The following is a 22,810-nucleotide window of genomic DNA, read 5'->3' on the forward strand; positions in this document are numbered from 1 at the left end:
TGAATTTTTTGTATATTTTCAATTTATGAAATTAGAAACTGAAGAGAGTAAACTTTAGGAATCCATTTCTACAATGTAAAGTGAATGGGAGTCCCCAAGATCTAGTTAGATTGGAAAATTGATGTTCAACAATTTAAAATTTAGTTCTCTTAAAGTTCCTATAATATAAGCAATATAATTTTGTTGTGACACATTTGCAGTTTATGGAATTAGATAGTAAAGATAATAAATTTAAATGAAATAATTCAATTCTATGCTAAATAAATATAATGTAAAGTAATTTTATTACAAATGTATTGTAAAAGAAAATAATAAGATTTATAAAGAAGTTCGTGTGTCCTTAAAAATAAACATACTCTTAATATTTTACGATAGAAAACTTTAAAAAACATTATTCATTGAAAATTCGAATAATACTAATTTATGTTTTTTTATGCCTTACAGATATACAAGAATTCTATGAATTGACATTATTGGATGACTCGAAAAGCATACAACAAAAGACCGCCGAAACTTTGCAAATTGCAACCAAATGGGAGAAGGATGGACAGGCCACTAAGATAGCCGATGTAAGTGGAATATGAACTATTTACCTAAGTATGTAGACTGATCAGATTATCAATTAGTTAGCTTTTGATATAATTATCATTGTTAGAAAGCTGGAAAACTGCAGATTGATTGATTTATTGACGGTTAGACTGATTTTCAGTTAATGTTTGTTGTTTATTTGGGATGTGTCAAAGTCTCTCTCTCTCTTTCTCTCTTTGTAGAGTACCTTAAGTAGTCGTTTTTATTATGTTTAACCTGTATTCAAATATAGATTAAGACGAATAGCCTAGGTGCATATCGTATCATTAACATCTGTCTTTACCTAAATATATGTTTATGCCTAACTCATTTAACTAGCTTTCTCATTTTTGATTTTCCTGTTCTGTAATCTGTATAATCTCTTTATGATCTTCGCTCTATTTATCTCATGCTGCTCTATAACAACTATACATATATATATATATCTATTCTATTTACTATTTACTTAATATTCACGCGTGACTCTACAGTTTATAAAAACTTCCAATCTTAATCGCAATTGCGCCTATGAGTTTAACAACGATGCCACAAATCCCAATCCAAGTTCAAATCTTAATCAAAACGTCAACGCGGCCGCGCATGCCGAAGCCTTAAGCAGAACATTTAAAAATGAATTGGAAGAGATTTTGGTAAGCACATCCACATTCCGTACACATTATCATACATATAACGTATCTACAACACATATTCTAACTATATCATTATAACTTCAACTATATATCTATACATTGAATAAATGAAAAGGCCAACAAATGAAAATAAAATTATATATTTTATAATAACAATGAAATTTCTTATATATTCAAAGCCATTTCATTTAATCAATTTGCCTATATAAACTATATATCATAGCATTTCTCTATCGATCTATCTATCTAACTTTAACTACATTCTACATACTATATAATGCACTGAAGCCTAAGAAACTATTATTCATATGTCTGCCAGGCATAGCATACTTTTTGGATCAGCTGAGTTATTTAAGAGCAACTGTTTTATGGCTTTGAAAATACTTTAAATTTTAGTATAATCTAAATTCTGTAATTACTTTATGGCATACAAAGTGGCTTTTTCGACAAAAGACGGATTTCCCTAGAAATGTTTCATGTTTAAAGTCGTTAGCGTAAGTTTTTTTTTCGCGGCGAGATTTTGGATAAAACCCCAGGACGTATAGCATAAATAGTTCGTGTTGGAAGTCGTTAACTTTTTTTTTTGTTTTTTGGTTTTTTTTTGAGAGAGTATTAAAGCAATCAGCATAAGTTGACCCAGAGAGCATTTGAAGCCCCGCATGCTAAACTATCATTGACGGGCGTTGAGTGATGAGCGATGACTGATGACTGATTACTGATGATGGAGCTGGGTGTTGGTTCTGCATACTAACATACATATACAGTTATATAGACGTACTACATAGAGACAGACATAAAGTACAGGCAGGGCTTTGCTAATTATATTTGTGTTTGTATACGCTAAAACACGACACGAGGCGACACGAGGAGGGCACGACGGCAACGAAGTTATTATGCTTGCGTGAGTGCAAAAGCAGAAAGCCGAGAAAACAGTATGCTGTGACAGCATGCAAAGCAAAACAGCACAACAGAGACAACAATAGCAACAACAATTGCAGGAAGTCGCACAACTTTAACAAGGTGTCAAACGTTTCGCTTCCTCTATGTGTGTGTGTGTCACACAAATTTTACAGCTTTTACTGTAATTCTAAGATTGTGCTCTTTTCGCCAACCACCGCTCTCTCGCTTGCACTCGCTATCCTGCGCTCATTCTTCCATCGCTCTCGCCTGTCCTGCCCGCTCAGTCTAGTCTACGAGCTTTTGCAGGTGTGCGGTCCTTTTTGGTAGCCAAGCAACTGTCACACACACACATCTATAAACATATGGGTCGGATCATCCACCTAAACGAAGGTGTTTTGCTTTTTCTTTTCGTTTTACAAATTTCGTCTTTTTTTCTTTTCTTTTAATTTGATAAGGACTTAACATCTAGCAACATGATTTGTGTTGACCCAGTCAGTCTTACAGTGGGTGGTTGTCTGGGTAAGGGGAAGGGGAACGGGAGATGGCAAAACAATACAACGAAAGGCATAACACACAAATTGTTGTTGTTGTTGTAGCTGTGCTTTAGAGCGCTCGGCTTTTGTTACGGCTTCGGTGTCGCCTTCGTGTGACGCCTTCGTGCTTGTTCTTGTTTCGCTTATGTTGTTGTAGTTGTTGTTTTATTTTGTGGTGTGCTTGTTTTGTGTGGTGATTGGGAGCGAGTGTGTGGGGTGGGGGGTTATCGTTGTCGTTGTTGTTGTTGTCCCGGGGTCGGCACAAATCATTCGTCGTTGTTTTGTGCTGCGCCGACGCCGGCCTTTTGTTATTGTTCAGGCTGCTGAGGTTCTGTTTTATGGGCTGTCGACATGCGTACTACGTTAACGTAACGTAACGTAGCGTAGCGCAACGTAAGTTATGCACGTATACATATAAATACACACAAATATGTGTGCACATATGTGTATGAGACCAACTTGTTACTGAAGGATGTCGCCTTCAAGTGATAACTCTTTTAACTGATAAGCGATAATTGCTAAGGATGTGTGACAGTGATAACTCTCGTTTGGCCTCAATTGCTTAACTGAGCTGAGCTCGGCAGCTTCAAGTAGTCGCTTATGCTGCCCCGTCTATGCCCGCCCCACACCGCCCCGCCCTCTTATGATGCCTTTGGCCGTTTGACGTTGACGTTGCTGTTGCCATTGCCGTTTGACGCTGGCGTTTGGCAATTGGTGCGTCGCGCGTGGCGCGTGTGGCAGTAACAGCAGCGCTGTCGACGTGTCGAGTCGCACAACTTTCGCGTGTCCGTTTTTATCTCTCTATCTCACTCACTCTCTCAGTTACTATCACTGCCTTTGGGTTTTTTGTGTGCGTATCTCAAAACTCGCGTGCAATCCTCGCCCGGCTTTTACATTTTCTTGTTTTTTTTTTTAAGTGCGTGCCTGGATACACACAAAACAAACATTTAATTTAATTTAAATTTTTTTTTGCCAACATGTTTTAATATAAATCATCAAAAGTCGACGCAATTTCCAAATTTATATTTTTGCAGCAGCAATATAGCATTCTACAGCACACACACACACACTCATGTGTGTATTTTCACATACACATATGGCAAACAGCTGTTTCACATCAACACTAAAAGCTAAACGAAGATTTACAACATGTTGCTATCTCGCCTTAACTAATTCCAAGTGCAGTGACAACAAGAAATGCAAAATCCATACGCACACACACACATTTTCTGAAGGTTGCCATATCGTCGAAATGACTGCGGTTGTGTTTTGATCGTTGTTTAAAAAAAGAAAACAAAGCTAAATGCTTTTATTCGCATGTTTATGAGGATGAGTCTTTAGCTTTTAATACGGATGCCATAAATTTGTCTTATGATCTCGAATGCGCTGTCACAGTTAATATGCGATTTACCTGTAATTATACATATATACACACATGTGTATATATGTATGTTTTTGTATACACTATACAAAATGGATGTGTGCGTGCCTTGGCAATGTTTTCACAAAACAGATATAGACTTGGTCGCTATATGTCTGTCTTGTCTATCCGGTTGTCTGTCTTTAGGTGAACTCACTCGCTTGTTGGGCATCTCATTCATGTTCATTGGCATTGAGCAAACTTATTAAAGCAACAACAAATCTAGCCAGCCGCATCTACATACAAACATATACATATGTATGTATGTGTGTATATTCTATTGTGTATCTTCTTCTTCGCTCCTTATTGTTTTGGCAGCTTGCTTTACTTTTGCTTTTGCCACCCGTCGTCGTCGTCTCGTCGCCTTTCGCCAGTTTTTCGTGCACATTCGATTGAAGCGCTAAGAAACGCGGCTTTTTTCTCATTCCTTCTTTTCGTTTCGTTTCGTTTGCTTGGTGTGATTTTGTCAGATGATTAATCGCCCCAAATATATCAATCTAATCTAATCACATAAATTACTGGAATTCGCCTATTGAGATTTTTCGCATTCGACAATTCAAGCAATTTGCATTGAGACACGAAGTATTGTGAATTTGTGTTACAGGTACACACACACACACACACGCACACACTCCCACTTACACACATATTTGTGTGTGTGTGAAGAATGAGTGTACTTTGTGTGGGCGCGTGTTTTGTATACAGGAAATGAGGTCCACCCCAAAAGTACATTAAAACAGCACTTGCCAGCTGAATAGAAGCAGTTTAAGTAAATTAATCTGAGCAAGAAAGTGTAATATCTGAAATTGTAAGCCTTTACGATTTTCCACAGTAACTTTATTAATAAAAGTAATTTGAATTTCTGAATATTACAAACATAATATTGTTGAGATTTTTTAACAGTTTCTAGGCTACTGCCTTGCGGTGTTGTGGCATGTGTCTATGTTGTGTTGCCAAACAGATTTTCATTTGATGTTTCCCTGTCTGGTCGACATGTGAACTTTATTAGTGTGTGTGTATATACAACAAAACATACATACACAATATTGCGAACACGTAACCTGGCACGTAACATCAAATTTTAAAGCTAGCTACTAGCTGAGCGCTAAACACACATTAAGGAAACAAATACACACACACATATACATACACAAGTCGTGAAACGAGCACGTTGCGAATGCCAACCATTGTTACAGTAACGCACATACACACACACACACACACACACACACTTACAGCATCTGGCTTCCATTTTGTAAGACATTTTGTTTTTTCTGTTGTTATGATGTGGAAGGGCGCGCTAAGGAATCTGGCAACTTGTTGCTACTTGCCAGTTGCCAGTGTTGCCAGATAATTACAACTTCTAGTACACAACGCAGTAGCGCAGTGAGCATATTCGTGTATGAGAGAAAAAGAGAAAGCATGTTTTTTTTGTAAACACAACGAAATTGCACAAAATTGTGAAGAAGACTAAAAGCAAATAAAACCTAAAACGTTAAATAGTGTAAAAATATGATCGATTGGGTGTCGATAGTGCGGCATTCGCGACGTCGCTTTTCCAACTATGTTGGCTCGCGATCGCCGGTGCGAATGCGTCGACGTCGACGTCAGCTAGCAGCGCCACCGGCAGCGCAGCCGCTGCAACAGCAACAGCCACAACAACAACAGCAACACAAGTCGCGTGCGCAGGAGAAGAAAGAGAAGGATAGCGATGGAGACGGCGATGGCAGCAGTTATGTCTGCTGCTGTTCGAATGTAAGAAGAGTGCAGCGACAGTTTGTAAGCTAAAGACACTAGCTTAAACGTGCGAAATATACTGCAGATGGAAACTGTTTAAATACTGAATTATTTTAATGTGATTTTAAGCAGCATGTTTTCGTCCTTGAAATTGGAATTAAAATGATACAAAATAATGTATTCATATTTTGATTTATGCATATTTCACTTGTTTCTTTGGCAGAATCAACGCATGCGCATTGAGACCGACTGTGAGAATGCCAAAGATGCCGCAGCCGATGATGCGGCAATCCAACAATTGCGCAACGCGCGTCCACCGCCACAGCATCAGCAACAGCAGCAACAAGTGGTTCAACAGTTGCAGCAACAGCAACAACAACAACAGCAGCAGCAACAACATCTTACGCAATCACAGTCCGCGACAACCAGAAGCGGGACTCAGATAGTAAGTGGCTGTAATTGAAAATTGTGCATTTTATTTTGATTCCCATAAAACACAAACTTCACTAATGGCTCGAAATTATGACCAAGTAGCTACCATAAGCAAAAACTCCCCGACAAAACCGGATGTCCATAAACGCACAAGAAACAAACATACAAAAATAATGAGAGCGAAAGTAATCGTTAGCTTTTAGTTAATTAAGTTTCATTTTGGCGCACTGAAATGAAATGGCTGCCAATGGCGCTTGTTTCCGTTTCCGCTAAAACACTTGTTGTTTTTTGTTGTTGACCTTTTTTTAACCAGTGTAATGCCAGTTGATGTTAACATCTACTATACATACATATTTTTTCTTCATTCTATCATTAATCCTACGCACATTCCATATTCCATCTAAAATACACATACTATAAATGTTTGTATTGCTCAACTACATAAACCAAAAAAAAAGACAACGTTTTTTGCATTATTTTTTATTGTTCTTAATTTTTATTGGGCATGATACATGTTAAATTTTAGATTGTAATTTTACTATATTTTGTACTTTTTGTATTTAATACAACCGACATTAAACAAACAAGTTATTAAAATTATCCAAAATGTTTTTACTCTATTTTGTGTGTTCGATTGATTTTTCAATTTTATGGTTTGTATAATTTTCTTTAGTAAAATTAGTTGTTATATTAATGTTTTTGTAACTTACCAATTTCAAATGTAAATACATATCCATACATGTAGTCAAATTGTGTTTATAGTATTCTTATTATCCACAAATTTAAAATTGCGCGCCTGGCTTACAAGTCAGCCCTGGTCTACGCTTTTATCAGCGCCGCTGCAGCTACGATCGATAGTCACGCTGCCGTGCCATCGATAGGTGGGCTCTAAATATCGAGCCGCAGTTTCGTCTAGTATGACCATATTTGCTACAACATCTTTATTTTAGTATCGGAATGCCGACATTGCAAACGATACTTAAGTGGTCGATTTTAAAATCGAAACAAATCTTGTTGGACAAAATAAAAAGTCACGCTGCAGTGTAATGAGGATTACCAATTGTAAAAGTGGTATATTTATTGTGTAAAGCCAATTAGTATATTTCACAATTGAAAATGCGGTCACGCTGGTTCGGCGTCTAGCACCATCCGTCGCAAGCGCAAGCGTCACTCCCTAGATAAAAATGTAAAAAAAAATAAACACGTCGATGCTTTTCAGTGGTAGTGCGTGTCGTCAATGTGTGCAATCCGTATGTAATTATAAATAGGTAATAGTGCATCGTGCTGGCGCCAGCGTCACTCGTCAAAAAGCTGTAAACTTTACAGTGTCTCAAATACAGAGGCAGACCCAACTACCAAGCAACCAACTAGCCAAACACACACATACGCGCGCACACATACACATCAGCGTTGCCAGCCGTGACCGTAGAACCATTGAGCGGTAATATAACCGGTTACGCATACCAAAACATCGCGCGACACGATAGTTTTGTGTTAGCATGCTAGTGGTGGCCAATTTGGATGGGCAAGGCAGCAATCAAACGTTCGCGCAACTGAAGTCAGTCGCTGGCTCACTAGAAAAATGCCAACAACACAACACGGGAAAAAAAGAAGCGCAGGCATCGCATAATTGCGGCGTAAACGTACAAATATATATATATATTTATATATATATATATATATGAACGGAACGGAACGGTCGGTCTATATCTATTTGCCAAATCAATGCGAACGGCTAGTGAAAGAAAATAATGTGCGTGTTTCACTCAGAGTGACCCGATAAATACCAGAAACAAACGCGATGTGCCTGAATTTTCTTCGTTTTTTTTCTTTTTGTTAATGTTTATACATATACAAGTGCATATACAAACATATACAAGTGTGTGTGAGATACCAAAACAATGTGCAGTCAATGCTTTCAGTTAGCAGTTTAGTTAAAACAAATTAATGTTTGTAATAAACTTTGTTGTTGCCTTTTTACTTGCGCTACATTTTTAACATTCGTCAAGTCAAGAATCGCACTTACACATACGTTCGTATGTATATGAATGCAAACGTATACAAACGTATATGTGTGTATGTATGTAGGTTATACACATGCAAGGCGTAGCGCAAAAAATACCAAAATAGTCGGCGTTGACACTGAGCAGAGTAGAGCAGTGAGCGAGAGAGGGAAAGAGAGCGCGAACGAACGAGCAAGAGTGCTCTTGTATGCGTGTGTGTGTTAGCGTTTGTTTTATTTTACTTTTTTTTTTTGTGTGTGCTTTTTGCTGTAGCAAACAATAAATAAATATCTGTATGTAGATATGTGTGTAATTTGGAAAGCATAACCTATACATGAACGTGTGTGTGCGCGAGTGTGTGTGTGTGTGTGTGATTAGAAGATTCTCTCACGCTCAGTAGGAACAGAAAACAGAAACAGTTGAACGGCGGTGTCTAGCAAAGTTTTTAGCGATAGTTGTAGTTCGAACTCGCTCACGTCGGTAACAAAAAAAAAACTAAAAACGCGCGCCGCTTCCACAGCGAACAAAATTATTTATTAGTTGTTATTTATTTACTTATATTTTTTTGTATACTAATTTGGGTGTGCTTTTTTTTGCTGTGTTGTTGTTGTACGAATGACACTTGTTAGTGTCCCCAAGCGTGTATCGTGAGTCACGCGACGTGAGTGCAAGTAACTGAATACGTGCGTGTGTGTATGCATATGTATGTGTATATACATTAATTTATTAACTTACAAAGAAACAAAGTTAAAGGCAATTGGTTTGTGTTTTTGTTTAGCACGTAACATCACAAAACGAAACGCGAAACGAATTGTCGTTGCAACGTAACAACAACAATTAACGTAAACGTTTAACGACGACGTCTCTCAACCGGCATTTGTGATTGTGATTGTGTGTTACGTTACGTTACGCGTGCAACGTTAAGTGCGAGAGAGAGAGAAAGAGAGTTAGCGAGTAAGCTCGTTGTGATAATATAAATAATATGACCACACGCAAAAAGAAGCGTCAGGATGGCAGCGGCAGCAGCAGTGGCGGCGGCAGCGGCGGTGGCTTCATTAAGAAAGTCTCATCATTATTTAATTTGGATTCGGTAATGCAAGAAATTGAGCAACAAATATTTTTGTAGCATGCAACAATAATACGACTTTTTTTTTTTGTTTGATTAGCTTTGGCATTTCGATTAATTAATTGATAAAAAACAGTTCCCCCTTGCCTCTTGCTTTGACTTACAAGAAAGAAAAATGTTTTATCGTTTATGCAATTTCCGTTTTTTGGTTATTTGGCAGCTGCTTTTGAGTTTGTTGTTGTTTTTTTGGGTGGCGCTTTTTATACGTGTATATTCACTTGAATCATGTTTTGTTGTTGTTGATGATTCCATGGTTTATTTATAAATTGCGCCAGACATTTCGGCCAGCATAAAAAGAGCCAAAAAAGAAAAAAAAAAACAACAACAACATAATCTACAAGAAACACAAATTCTCTTGCTGTACGAGTTTTCTTTTTCTTTTCGTTTTCGTTTGTATGTGGATCAGTTGTCTGTAGCTGTGTGATCAGAACACATTCACATTCACACATTTAGCATTTTTGCATTGCGACATTTTTAGCAGCGCAAGAGAGCGAGAAAGATATTGAGAGAAATGTCTTCTTACGCATGCGTAACGTTGTGCACACACATACATATTTATGGGGAGTTGTGGGTGTGCGAGTGCGAGTGCGCACGCGCATACGTAAGTAAATGGGCGTTCAAAAGAATTTGCAAAACTTGACAGCTGCATCTCTGTCTCGCTCACAAGTCGCCGCCACGCATAATGTCACCTACTTAGCTGCGCATGTACTTATGCATGTGTGTGTGTGAATGTGTTGTTGCTCTCCACTCAGCTCATCTGCTTTACTCTTTGCTCTACTACTGTTGTCTTGTTCTCGCGCGCTACTTTGCATCATTTTTGCTCAAAATAGATCTCGTACTGTCTGACCTCCCCTTCGTCCCCCAACTACCAACACCACCCAAACTGCAGTCAGCAGTCTCCAAAAGCTCGTTAAGCTTTCTTAGAGACAGTAGTAGCTATGCTCGAATTATTTTCTTGCCCAACTGAGTACAGTGAGCTTTTGCTATAACGATTTCAAAAGCATTTACACATATTAAAGATACTTTATCGAATCGCTTTAATATTGAAAAAAAGTAAAAGAAAAAATGTTATTGATTACGTATTCTTAAGGCAAAGCACGTCCTCTCTAATTTGTATACGTATTGTATTCGTGAATCAGCGGCCATTGAATATTATTGAACCACATTTGGGGAACACATTTGCTTTGTGGTTCGATTTTGCGGTTCGGGTTCGTTGTGCGTTGAGCGTTGAACATTGTGCAGGTGTCGATTCATGTAGATATAGTATAAAGACAAATATGTATACAATGTTTTGTCATTGTTTACACATATGCGGCTGCACTTTTGGCTTTACGTCAAACCGTTCCGAGAGAGTCACATCGGTAGGGGTGATTGAGGAGAGGAACTGAGCAGAAGAGCAGAGCAGAGCAGAGTAAATATCCCCACACACACCCAACGCATTTGTACTCGATTCACATTTGGTGGCAATTTACCGAGCCATATTTGGAACGTGCAGGGTTACATAGATACAACACTCAACACTCATGTGCACATCAATAGAGACTTATAGTTATGTATCATATTATAGAAATATTTGACTGTCATAACTGCTGAATAGATGTAAAATTATGGCCCTGTTAGATTAGGTATCATAAAATGCTATAACAGCCATTATAATTATTATTTATTTATTTATTACTCCATATGCAAATTATATTAAGAGAATGCTTTTCTTTGTCTTTACAATAAATAGTAAATTAGTTGAGAAAAAGTGTAATAATACTAAATAATTTTAAATTTTACTATAATTTTAATGGAGATAACTAAAGTAAATATATAAAAATTAAGCAGAAATTAATCATATCAGAATAGTAATACTTGATTGTAGTATTATCTTGAAAAATTCTCAGATTTTACTAAAAATGTTTTACTTTAATCTCTTGATACGTGCTTTAAGTATTTTTTTAAACAAAAATCAACCATATCTTTAACCTAAAGATGAATCATATCATATAGGAATATCTGATGGTCGTTTAATCTTTAAATTCTTTTACATTTTACTACCATACTTTTGTTTGGGACTTAATCAAGTGTTTCTACTTCGATAAAGACAACTGTGTTACGTTAGCAGTTGCGACTTGGTATCTTCTGTTAGCTGAGAAAGAAAAGAATGATATTACTACTTTGGGGAATTGAAAGAGGTCGCAGCACGTACAACAATCGTAGCGCAATCAATGTGGAAATTCAAGCAGCCCAACCCCCACACCCCAGAAGCATAGTCGAAAGCATATGATTCTCCCCCATTGATAAGATAAGAAGCTTAGCCATGTTTCATGCGCTGACTATGTTGCCGATTATAGCTTTGTGTGTGTATGTGTGTGTGTCTGTGTTTTAACATTGGGGCTCAGTTGTTGGGGCTGTGGCCTTTGTGGTTAAAACACAAAACCACAACAATTGAAAATACCTTTGTGGTGCTGTTGTTTTTATTGTTGTTGACATTTTCGAGGGAGCGATAGAGAGCGCCCATATTTAAGTTGACTTAACTAAATGGAAACCATGCGACCTTCGAGTGTAAAAATATGGTTTATAAACCTTCCACCTGCTGCTGACAATATGATGTAATTGTGTTTACATAAGGCAAATGCTGTCTCTATTCACAACGATTGCTCAATAATTAATCAAATCCATAGTTGAGCTATTAAGTTTCCAATGCAATCAAAATCGATTTACTTCGATGAGCACTCAGATCGTTAATGTTCTTTAGAACTGTTTTTGGCATCTATTTGCGGTTGCAAATTCTTATTGTTCAATTTTCTTATAGGGATTCCAATAAGTTGGCTGTAGTCTCTTTACACAATTTGATTAACATTTGCTGCATCTTCATCAGAATATATAAGTATGAGTATATTTGTATAAGTATATATTGCTTCGATGATTACTACTAACATCATTAGATCTTTTAACGTTGAATCATATAAGTGTTTTATTTAGTTTGGATAAATTTTCAAGAATTTTTAGAAAATTACATTTTTAGGTTGTGCAGTTTTATTTTTTCAAAGTATACAAATGTCGACACCGTTTTAAGATATTTTATCTTTAAATTACTATTATTGATATTATTATAATTATTATGATTACTATTTTAATCATCAGCATCATCATTATCATTATCATTATCATTATCATTATCATTATCATTATCATTATCATTATCATTATCATTATCATTATCATTATCATTATCATTATCATTATCATTATCATTATCATTATCATTATCATTATCATTATTATTATTATTATTATTATTATTATTATTATTATTATTATTATTATTATTATTATTATTCTCATATTCATAATCATTATCATTATTATTATTATATTTATTTTTGTTATTTTTATTATTTGTATATTTTTGTTTGTTAATTTTATCAATGACATCAATTTACCGTAATTTCCAATGTTTTCCAATTCCATTTGGAATCAGTTCAGTTTTTCGTCTTAATAGTTCAAATAACTGGCTTAGCGATTTAACATTTATTTGATGAATTTAATCAATCAATCAAAATGTAGAATTTAATGCGTGTCATTCCGTTGGCATTGATTGAATTCTTCCTGCGTTTGCATTGAGTCATTCCTGATACGACTTAATCAAGGATTCGCATGTCAAGTGTGTATGTGCGGGTGTGTGAGTGTGTGGAACCACATAAGCACATACACACACACACACACACAGAGAGAGGGAGATACGGAAAGTGAAACCTGACCTACCGCGCTCTCGTTAACTTGCCTCGTTATCTGGGGCTACTCTAGCTGCTAAAATTGCTCCAATTTGGGATGACGATGACGCTGATGATGATGATGATGTCGAGCATTACTCATGTCACGTACATGCAACACACGAGCAATACTTGAGCTGAGTTTTGACCCAACAGCGACAGCGACTGAGACAGAGAGAGTCAAAAGGTTAATAAGCAATTTCAGCACTGCGTCTCATCGCATCGCATCGCACGTGAGCAAGCAAATGAGGCAGCAGTGGCAACTTTGCATCCGACTTGTTGCAATTTGTCGTGGCACTTGTGGCAGCAGCTTAATGAATTCATTTACACTTGCCTGCTAATCAATTGAACTCGTTTTCAAAAACCGCGTGTGCGTATGTGGGTGAGTGTACTCACTACACACTCACTACACACACACACTCATTCATACATTCAAACATTCGAACATTGTCACGTTGTTCGAATGTTGCAATTTTCACATTTTCGAAAGTTTGTAACTTTTTTACGTAGGTCACATTTATTTTATGTAACTTTCATCTCTTTCCCCACCTCTCGCTCTCTTTCTCTCTGTATCTTTCTCTGTTACACATTCGAATACCCAAGTGTGTCATTTGAATGAATTGATTTTGGGTGGGGCATTTTTTTCAGATATATATGGTATCTGTATGCCATATATATATTTGTAGGGTTGGGCAAGCGTTGCGAATTTCCATTTGTGTTTCCATTTCCTTACAATTTTTACAACTGTGAAATTTGCAAATTTTTCACACAACTTCGAAATTGTAGATAACATTAAAGTTTTGCGAGTAAAACTATTTTCTTAGGTTTTAAAGTGAAAAGCTTTAAATTTCTTAAGGTTCCTTGTGGCATTTAAAGAGTTATTAAAGCGCTTTTCTGTCCAAATTTAAAAAGAAAATTTGAAGTGCACAATCCTTTAAAAATATATGTTATTATACATTATTTATTTAATTCTCATATTCTCATATAATTCTCATATTCTGATTAAATATGTTCATAGACATTTGTAAGGTTTAAAGAGATTTTAGAGTTTCTTTAAATATACAAATATAACAACAAATAAATGAATAATGTAATTCAAACTCGAAGTTCTTTACACACTTTTCAATAATAAAAATTGTGTATAGATTATTTATTTGAGAGAAATGTCGAGTATGCTCGACTGTGAGATACCCACTACTTATTTTGAATAAAACTTAAACAGTGTGGTATTCTTAAAATATACCTAATAATATACCACAAAAATACTAAAATATACTGAAGCCCATATTTTTATATCGATAAAGTATTAAATTTCTAAGAATATATAAATATATAATAAAATATACTAAATGCTAAATATGGTATATTTAGAAAGTAGACTGAAAATATATCATAGATACAGATCAAGAATATGTGTGGTATTATTTTTAAAATATACTGAGTATTATTCTTATAATATTATTCGGTCCAAATACTAAAATATACCATATGCTAAATGTGGTATGTTTAGAAACTAGACTGAAAATATATCATAGGTACAGATGAAGAATATATGTGGTATTATTTTTAAAATATACTGAGTATTGTGCCATCAAAACACTACAAAAAAGGGTATAAATCTATATATGCAGATAATATGATGTTTCTTATTAAAAGGTTCACCATGTCTTACTTTATAATCGTATCTTTTGTTACGTTGGACGGTTCACTTTTATGTATTCTTTTACGCCTTCTTTTAAAGTAGAATTATGAACCATTTGATTTAGATTTAGTTTGGCTATTTGGTTTTTTTTTTAACAAGTTTTTATTTTTTATTTTTGGACTATTAACAACACCTAAAAACAACAACTGCAACATTTTCAGCTTCACAAGGCATCCTCGACGAAGGTAATTGTAATTTGTGTCTCTCTCTCTCTCTGTGTTTACTTCATTTGTTCGTCTCTTATCTGCCATTATTTTTATGTGTGTATGTTTGTGGTGTCCCTCTAATGTCGTCCTCCTACGGTAAACATTCCTTACATTCGATAATCATTCAGCGCCAGTCTAATATTTGTGACCATCGAAATGTTTCTGTATATCCAAAGTTGATTTCGAGTTCTAATCGTATTGCATTCTCGTTGCCCTTGCAGGTGAATGGCGACGATAGCTGGTATTATGAGGACATTCAGCTGGAGCGTGGCAACTCTGGCCTGGGCTTCTCGATCGCCGGCGGCACCGACAATCCGCACATTGGCACCGACACATCCATCTACATTACGAAACTGATACCGGGCGGAGCCGCTGCTGCCGATGGTCGATTGAGCATCAACGATATCATTGTCTCGGTGAACGATGTGTCCGTTGTGGATGTGCCGCATGCATCCGCTGTGGATGCCCTCAAGAAGGCCGGCAACATTGTCAAGTTGCATGTGAAGCGAAAACGTGCCGCAAGCGCCACACCAAATGCTGCTGGCAACGATGTACACGACAGCGTCACAACGCCAGCATCAGCAACAGCTTCAGCAGCAGGGGCAGCAACAACAGCCGCAGCAGCAGCAGCAGCAGCTGCGTCGGGGCCAAAGGTGATTGAAATTGATTTGGTGAAGGGCGGCAAAGGTCTCGGCTTCTCGATTGCCGGTGGCATTGGCAATCAGCATATACCTGGCGACAATGGCATCTACGTGACCAAATTGATGGACGGCGGCGCTGCTCAAGTGGACGGACGTCTCTCCATCGGTGACAAGTTGATTGCGGTGCGCACTAATGGGGTAAGTACATACATACATATATATGAAGTATATAGTATAGATGTATGCTAATCGATATCTCAATTGACAGAGTGAAAAGAATCTGGAGAATGTCACGCATGAACTGGCTGTGGGCACGCTCAAGTCCATCACCGACAAGGTGACACTGATTGTGGGCAAGACGCAGCATTTAACCAGCAGTGCATCACAATCGGGTGGCGGCGGCAGCGGAGGTGTTGGAATCGCAGCCAGCTTAAGCGGCAGCAGCCAATTGGGACAGGCGCATTCGCAGTCGCAATCACAATTGTCGACAACGGCACGACAGCAGCAACAGCAGCAGCAGGAATCCACAGGTGCGCCATCAACAACAACAGCAACAACAGCTAACAATGTAGTAGGAACAGCAGTCTCAGCCTCAGCATCAGTCACTGACTCAGTCACAGCTAACATAACAGCTAGCAATTCCAATTCCAATACCAATAGCAATATCAATATCAATACCACAACCAATTCCACTTCCATTTCCAACAACACCTTCACCACCAACATAACAACAGCCTCAAACAACAGCAAGAACAAGAACAAGAACATGAATCTCAACAACAACAACATTAACAACAACAATAAGAGCAACAGCAACAGCAGCAGCAGTAACAACAACAACAGCAGTAACAGCAGCAGCAACAACATCAGCAGCAGCAATAATCACAACAGCAATTTAGCTGCAACTGCAACACAACAACAAGCAACACAGCAACAAGCAGCATCCGCTTCAGCCCCAGCCTCAGCCTCAGCTTCTGTTGTCTCCGCTCATAATAATGCTAAGCTTGCAATGCCAAGCGTCGAGTTCAACCGTTCCCAATCACCCTTGCCAAGGCGTAAGCGAAACGATCTTCATCTAGAACTCTCTCTCTCTCTCTCTCTCTCTATACTCATTCTCTATTAACAATGAAACATTTGCATCTCAGAGCCCTATTCAGGCATTGCATATTCCAATTCATACTTCAGCTAGCTGACACAATTTTCTATATAATATATATCCTCATATATAGAGCTGCGCTGCGTAGGGCTCTTTACTAACTGCTAAACTATCCTCTCTCTCTCTCTCTGTATCTTATCTCGTCTCTCCTTCTCTCGACTGTTATCAATGCGATTTTGAGATCCAATCTCTTGGGAAGCTTGCACGGCTTTTTGCTTGCTTGCGTGCTTTGCTAAGCTGCTGGTTTTTAAGTGTGTTGTTTGTTATCCAGAATCTCTGCAGTATATAAGAATCACATTTTGCAAAACACTGGCTCCAAGTCCGTGTGCTGCTCCACTTCCACTCTCCCCCCAAATATCATCCACCACAACAACAGACAGATCCCGCCCAAGATATAAACATGATAATGATGATACTAATTATAACGTTGACCGACTCAAAATGTATCTTTTTTTTAAACATGGCATCCTCTCTTCGGTTGCATGACTGAACAACAATAATTTGTTTCCTTTTTTTTACATTTTTGTTGTTTACGTATTCTTACTCTTTGTCTTTCTGTGTGTGTGTTTTTATTGTCCTTATTACGATAAGATCATATCTTATACTGTGTTCTTTTTTTGTGTACTTTATATATCACAACTATATTTTCTAAATGTTTTTTGAAAAAGCTGGAAAGCAAACGATAACACTATATTCTATGTCTTTTATCCAAGATCCTTACGTTCGTTCTTTTCGTCTCTTTATTCTTCTCTCTTGCTATTGATTTTTTCGATTGTTTCAGTTCGTGTTATGATTAAAAATCTGAAAAGCGTGCTCATTTACTTCTTTAAAATCACGCTCTTCAGCTCTTCTTTTTTATAATCATCATGTGTCTAAAAACCCAGCGAAAGGCATTGAGAAATTCAAATCTCTGAAGTTTTATTAAGTTGTAACTTCATTTTAGCTCTAAATGCTATCTTAAGTGATCTATCAAAAAATTTTTGATTGATATACTATATTCTAAAATATTTGTTAATAGGATTTTTCATCGCAAGATGGTTTTTTTTTTGGTTTTAGCTCAACAAACTTTAAATTCTGTCTTTTTTCTACTCTACTTTTCAAACGAAAGAATATACCTAAATGGTATTAAGTTAATACTGTACAATTAGAGTATATTAATGGTGTTGAGTTAATACTATAAAATCAGTATATTGACGGTATTAGGTTAATCCAATAAAATACTGATTTTAATAATAGTATAAATTGAATACTATAAATTTAGTATATTTATAGCATAAACTCAATACTTTATGATAAAAGAATTAAGTGAATACTACAAAGTCAGTATGTTAATAACATTAAGTTAATACTATAAAATCAGTATATATCTCATGTGACAACTTTCCATTTCTTTGAGATTTAGATATCTCTTATTTTTTTAATCAGATTTGCTTTGTCTTTTGCTGGTGTTTCCTATTTTTCCTCTTCTGATTTCATCAGTTTCCTTAATTCTCTTTGTGTTTTTTTTGTGACTTTTGATTGTTTCCTCTCTCTCTTCTTTGTGGCTCTATTCAAAAATATTTGTGAACTCGCGAACTCTCCACTAATTACCCTTACCCCTCTTTCTTTCATGTCTCGATAAATGCACGTGTGTATGTGCAAATACTTTGTTTGTGTGTATGATGTGTTACACGTTACACGCGTTGTGGTTGTTATATTATATTACCAAAAACAAAAACAAAATTTGAATACGTATATGAAACAAAAACCACAATGTGAAAAAAAACGAAAAAAAAAAATACAATATTGTGGCGGTTTTTAGAGCCCGGCTCAAGATATGCATCGACGAATGTCCTGGCAGCCGTGCCACCGGGCACACCTCGTGCAGTGAGCACAGAGGACATAACTAGGTGAGTTGACAAGTTGACATTCGTTGCACACCTTGTAGATTATTACATAAGCATAGGCAAATTGATTAACTGTATTTACTTTGCATCTCTCAACAGGGAACCACGCACGATCACCATACAGAAAGGACCTCAGGGTCTGGGCTTCAATATCGTTGGCGGCGAGGATGGTCAGGGCATCTATGTATCGTTCATTTTGACCGGCGGTCCCGCTGATCTTGGCTCTGAACTGAAGCGCGGCGATCAGCTGCTGAGCGTCAACAATGTCAACTTGACGCATGCCACGCACGAGGAAGCAGCCCAGGCATTGAAAGTGAGTGATCGTACATCGATTTTGTATTGTATATGTTATCTAACTCCTTTCCCCCCACCTAGACATCTGGCGGCGTGGTCACATTGGTTGCACAGTATCGACCCGAGGACTACAATCGCTTCGAGGCGCGCATTCAGGAGCTGAAGCAACAGGCAGCGCTTAGCGCTGGCGGCTCTGGCACGCTGCTGCGCACCACACAGAAGCGATCGCTGTATGTGCGCGCTCTGTTCGATTACGATCCGAATCGCGACGATGGGCTGCCGTCGCGTGGCCTGCCCTTCAAGCATGGCGACATTCTGCATGTGACCAACGCGTCCGATGACGAGTGGTGGCAGGCACGACGTGTCCTCGGCGATAATGAGGACGAACAAATTGGTATTGTGCCATCGAAGCGGCGCTGGGAGCGCAAAATGCGTGCACGTGATCGCAGCGTCAAGTTCCAGGGACATGCGGCGGCTAACAATAATCTAGATAAGGTAGATAAAAACCTTCAAAACTTATGGAGTGGAGCTCGCAAAGTGTGGAAGTGATTTGGGGATAGATTTTGCTAGTGACTGATTGAAGTCAAATTTGATTGTAGATTTTTGAATTATCAAACACAGCTTGAGGATATTGATGTGCAATAGCATCAATAGTTATATTTAATATATAATAGAAATGATGTCCGAATGTCTCAATTTCTGAGAATGTGAGAGTCAGAGTTTTGATATTCTAAACCTTGCTAAACTTGTAAAATTTGAAAGTGCAATTCGTCTATTTCAACGCAATGCCAAGAAGTTATGTTTCTTAATAGAATTCATATACGATTGCGTCTTGAAATTTTGTATTGATGATCGCTAATGCTATATTTTTGATCTATTTTAACAAGACACAAAGTTACGCTCAAGTTGTATTTAAAATAGTTACATTTTTAAATAGAATCAATATCCAAGTGAAACGATCTTTGAGAGTGTAAAAGCCAGAGCCTTTAAATTTGTTATAGAGATTGCATTAGTACAATTCGATTACTTTAAAGTAACGTCAAATAGTTGTATTTCTTAGTTGAATACTTGTAATATCGCTTCGATCTCTGGAAGTATGAGAGCTAGTGTCATGAAATTTGTTGTACTGATCGTTAAAGCTATAGGGCTTATAAGTGCTGATATGTTACATTAGTAGTAATAGTTATATTTTTTAATTTCATCAATATTCAAACGCCTCGATCTCTGAGATTATAAGAGCTAGAGTCTTGAAATTTGGTGTACAGCTTGCTTTAAACAAAGCCAGAGCTAAGATTTAGTTTGTATATAACTTTTTCCACTTTCAATTTATATTCGATTGAAAGTGTTTTTGCTAAACAGTTTCCCACAGCATATATAGAATTATGTATAGAGTTGTCTTTAGTGCGTTACACACATGACGTGACTTGGCAAGATTTCACATAGTTCATTCCACAGTCGACTCCACACTTTAAGAATTGACTCCAATTATCATTTGTACTCTGTTCTTTGACTTTTCTGCTAATCGTGTGTGTTTGTGTGTCTGTGCGTTGTAATTACAGCAATCAACTTTGGATCGCAAGAAGAAGAATTTTACATTCTCACGCAAGTTTCCATTCATGAAGAGTCGCGATGAGAAGAACGAAGATGGCAGTGACCAAGAGCGTAAGTAGCACAGTCTTCAGTCTCGCTGAGTCTCGATTAAATCAAAACAGAGCGCCAAACAACAATTAACTAACAACAACAACAACAACAAGAAAAACAACAACAGCAACTATATTAATAATAATAATTGTAACAACAGCAACAACAACTACAACAACAACCTGAACATCTCGAGCAGCAAACAGAGCAACAATTAAATATTGTCAATAATTTGTTAAATGCTCTCTCAAATCTCAAATTCTCAACTTGCGACGACTGTTTCTCTTTCTCTCTCTCTCTTTCTTTCACTGTTATGAACGCTTTCTGTGTGCATCTCTCTCTCTCTCTGTTACTCGAAACTATCTCTCTGTCTCTCTCTTTGTGTGAGTGTGTGCAAGTTTTGTCTCTTTCTCTCGCTGTCTCTGTGTGTGGATGTGATTATTGTTTTAATATTCTCGTGATTTCTTTATTGTTTATTTATTAAGCTTAAGTACAAACTGTTTCTGTTTCCATTCAATAAACAACTGAGAAGTGTGTTAACTCTATTCTATTTTTCCGCACACACACACACACACACACTCTTTCTCGACACACATACAAGAAAAAAGAAAATAAGTATTTGTAGTTTCCTAAAGGGAAACAAACATTCGCATTCATTATTCAATTATTCAAAACATGGTTTCTACAGACTATTAATTAATTTATGAACAATCTTGTTTTGTTTTTGTGATTATTTGTTATTGTTTTTGTTTGCGTTGCGTTTCGAGTTACGTTTAAATATCATTGCATATATATTTTTATGTTCTCTTCGTTCTGTTTACTTTCATATTTGATTTGTTCCTCCTCTGGCAACCTCTGCGTATCCCTGAATTGATTCATTTGATTCACACCAACACCAACACACACACACGCCACACTCTCACAACCTGAACACTCTGCGCGTGGACAACAACAACAACACTATCACACACACACACACACACACACACATATCTTGTTGTTGTGCGTGTCGTGTGTAAATTTGTGCAAAATGGTGAACAACAAATAAAATTAATAGCGAATGGATTTGTAAACAGCAACAGTGAAATCGATGTTAACAATGTTAACAACAATCAAGCAAATGAACCGCAGCGTAAGTCTGTCTGTGTGTGCCTACAACACACACACTATTACACACACACACATACACTTGCAGCCAGTTTAGTGAAATTTGATCATCAATTTGGTAACCAAATCTATCTCAATATGTCCGTTTTGTCCTTGTTAATTTTTTGATTTAAGCTTTAGATCGTGTAGATTATATCTGTCTGTTTGACTAAACTGAATATGACTTATATCTATTATATAATACTAGTATTACATAGAATTAGGAAAGGTTTCGAGATATTTATAAAAAAAAAAGTGTGACAACATAAATATAAAAAGGGAATTCTTTTTTTTTTCGTTTAATTTTTATTTACAATCTGTCTTAAGACAATAAGAAAATTTTATGACTAATATTTACATAACAGGAATAGCAGATTTCCAGTGAAACCTGCTATTAAATATAACATCTTGTTTACTTAAAATTTACCTATCAGGGAGATCAAGAATGTGAAATCTTTTAAGTCTTCTAACAGTTGAGCTATTGTCTAAAAGAGCTAGGGCTAAATTATTTTCATGATTGTGAAGTCTGTCTGTGTATTTTTTACTATATTTCTTAATCTCTTCTTTTATAGTTGGAATATTTAAATCTCTGTGAATATTTGCATTGGTTACATAAAACGGAGCGTTAACAATTTGTCGCAATGTTTTTGATTGGTAGCGCTGAAGTATTTCAATATTTGAATTGCTAGTTGTTCCCCAGAGCTGAATAGCGTATGTCCAAACAGGCTTCAAAATGGCTTTGTAGAGGAGAATTTTGTTTTCCAAAGTAACCGCTGATTTTCTACTTAGTACCCAGGACATTTTCAGTGTTTTTATTTTAAGTTGTTGACATTTCGCTTTTAAGTGCGGTTTCCATGTTAGTCTGCGGTCGAGGTGCATGCCAAGATACTTCACACAGGTATCTTCTGGAATTGCTGAGCCGTATAGTGTTACATTTGGGCATCTTCCTGGTCTTAGTGCAAAAGTTATTTGGACAGACTTCAGGGAATTTATTTTAATTTTCCAGCGA

General features: G+C 36.9%; 1 protein-coding gene across 11 annotated transcripts in view; it reads left to right on the forward strand.

The window, feature by feature from the left end:
- Positions 1-22,810, forward strand: part of LOC132797152 (disks large 1 tumor suppressor protein) — a 37,858-nt gene that overhangs the window by 3,598 nt on the left and 11,450 nt on the right. For 2 of the 11 annotated variants that reach the window (XM_060808679.1, XM_060808680.1), the window contains exons 3-13: positions 445-569; positions 1,059-1,217; positions 6,031-6,252; positions 14,993-15,016; positions 15,259-15,876; positions 15,947-16,733; positions 18,636-18,723; positions 18,820-19,033; positions 19,096-19,509; positions 20,574-20,676; positions 21,713-21,787. In XM_060808679.1, the coding sequence (XP_060664662.1) occupies positions 445-569; positions 1,059-1,217; positions 6,031-6,252; positions 14,993-15,016; positions 15,259-15,876; positions 15,947-16,733; positions 18,636-18,723; positions 18,820-19,033; positions 19,096-19,509; positions 20,574-20,676; positions 21,713-21,787 (2,829 nt within the window). Of the gene's footprint in view, positions 1-444; positions 570-1,058; positions 1,218-6,030; positions 6,253-7,370; positions 7,508-9,020; positions 9,333-14,992; positions 15,017-15,258; positions 15,877-15,946; positions 16,734-18,635; positions 18,724-18,819; positions 19,034-19,095; positions 19,510-20,573; positions 20,677-21,712; positions 21,788-22,810 lie in introns of those variants that run through there. The other 9 variants (XM_060808683.1, XM_060808684.1, XM_060808685.1 and 6 more) reach the window with 7 other exon arrangements.

The sequence above is a fragment of the Drosophila nasuta genome, chromosome X (genome assembly GCF_023558535.2).
Source record: "Drosophila nasuta strain 15112-1781.00 chromosome X, ASM2355853v1, whole genome shotgun sequence".
Classification (NCBI taxonomy): domain Eukaryota; kingdom Metazoa; phylum Arthropoda; class Insecta; order Diptera; family Drosophilidae; genus Drosophila; species Drosophila nasuta.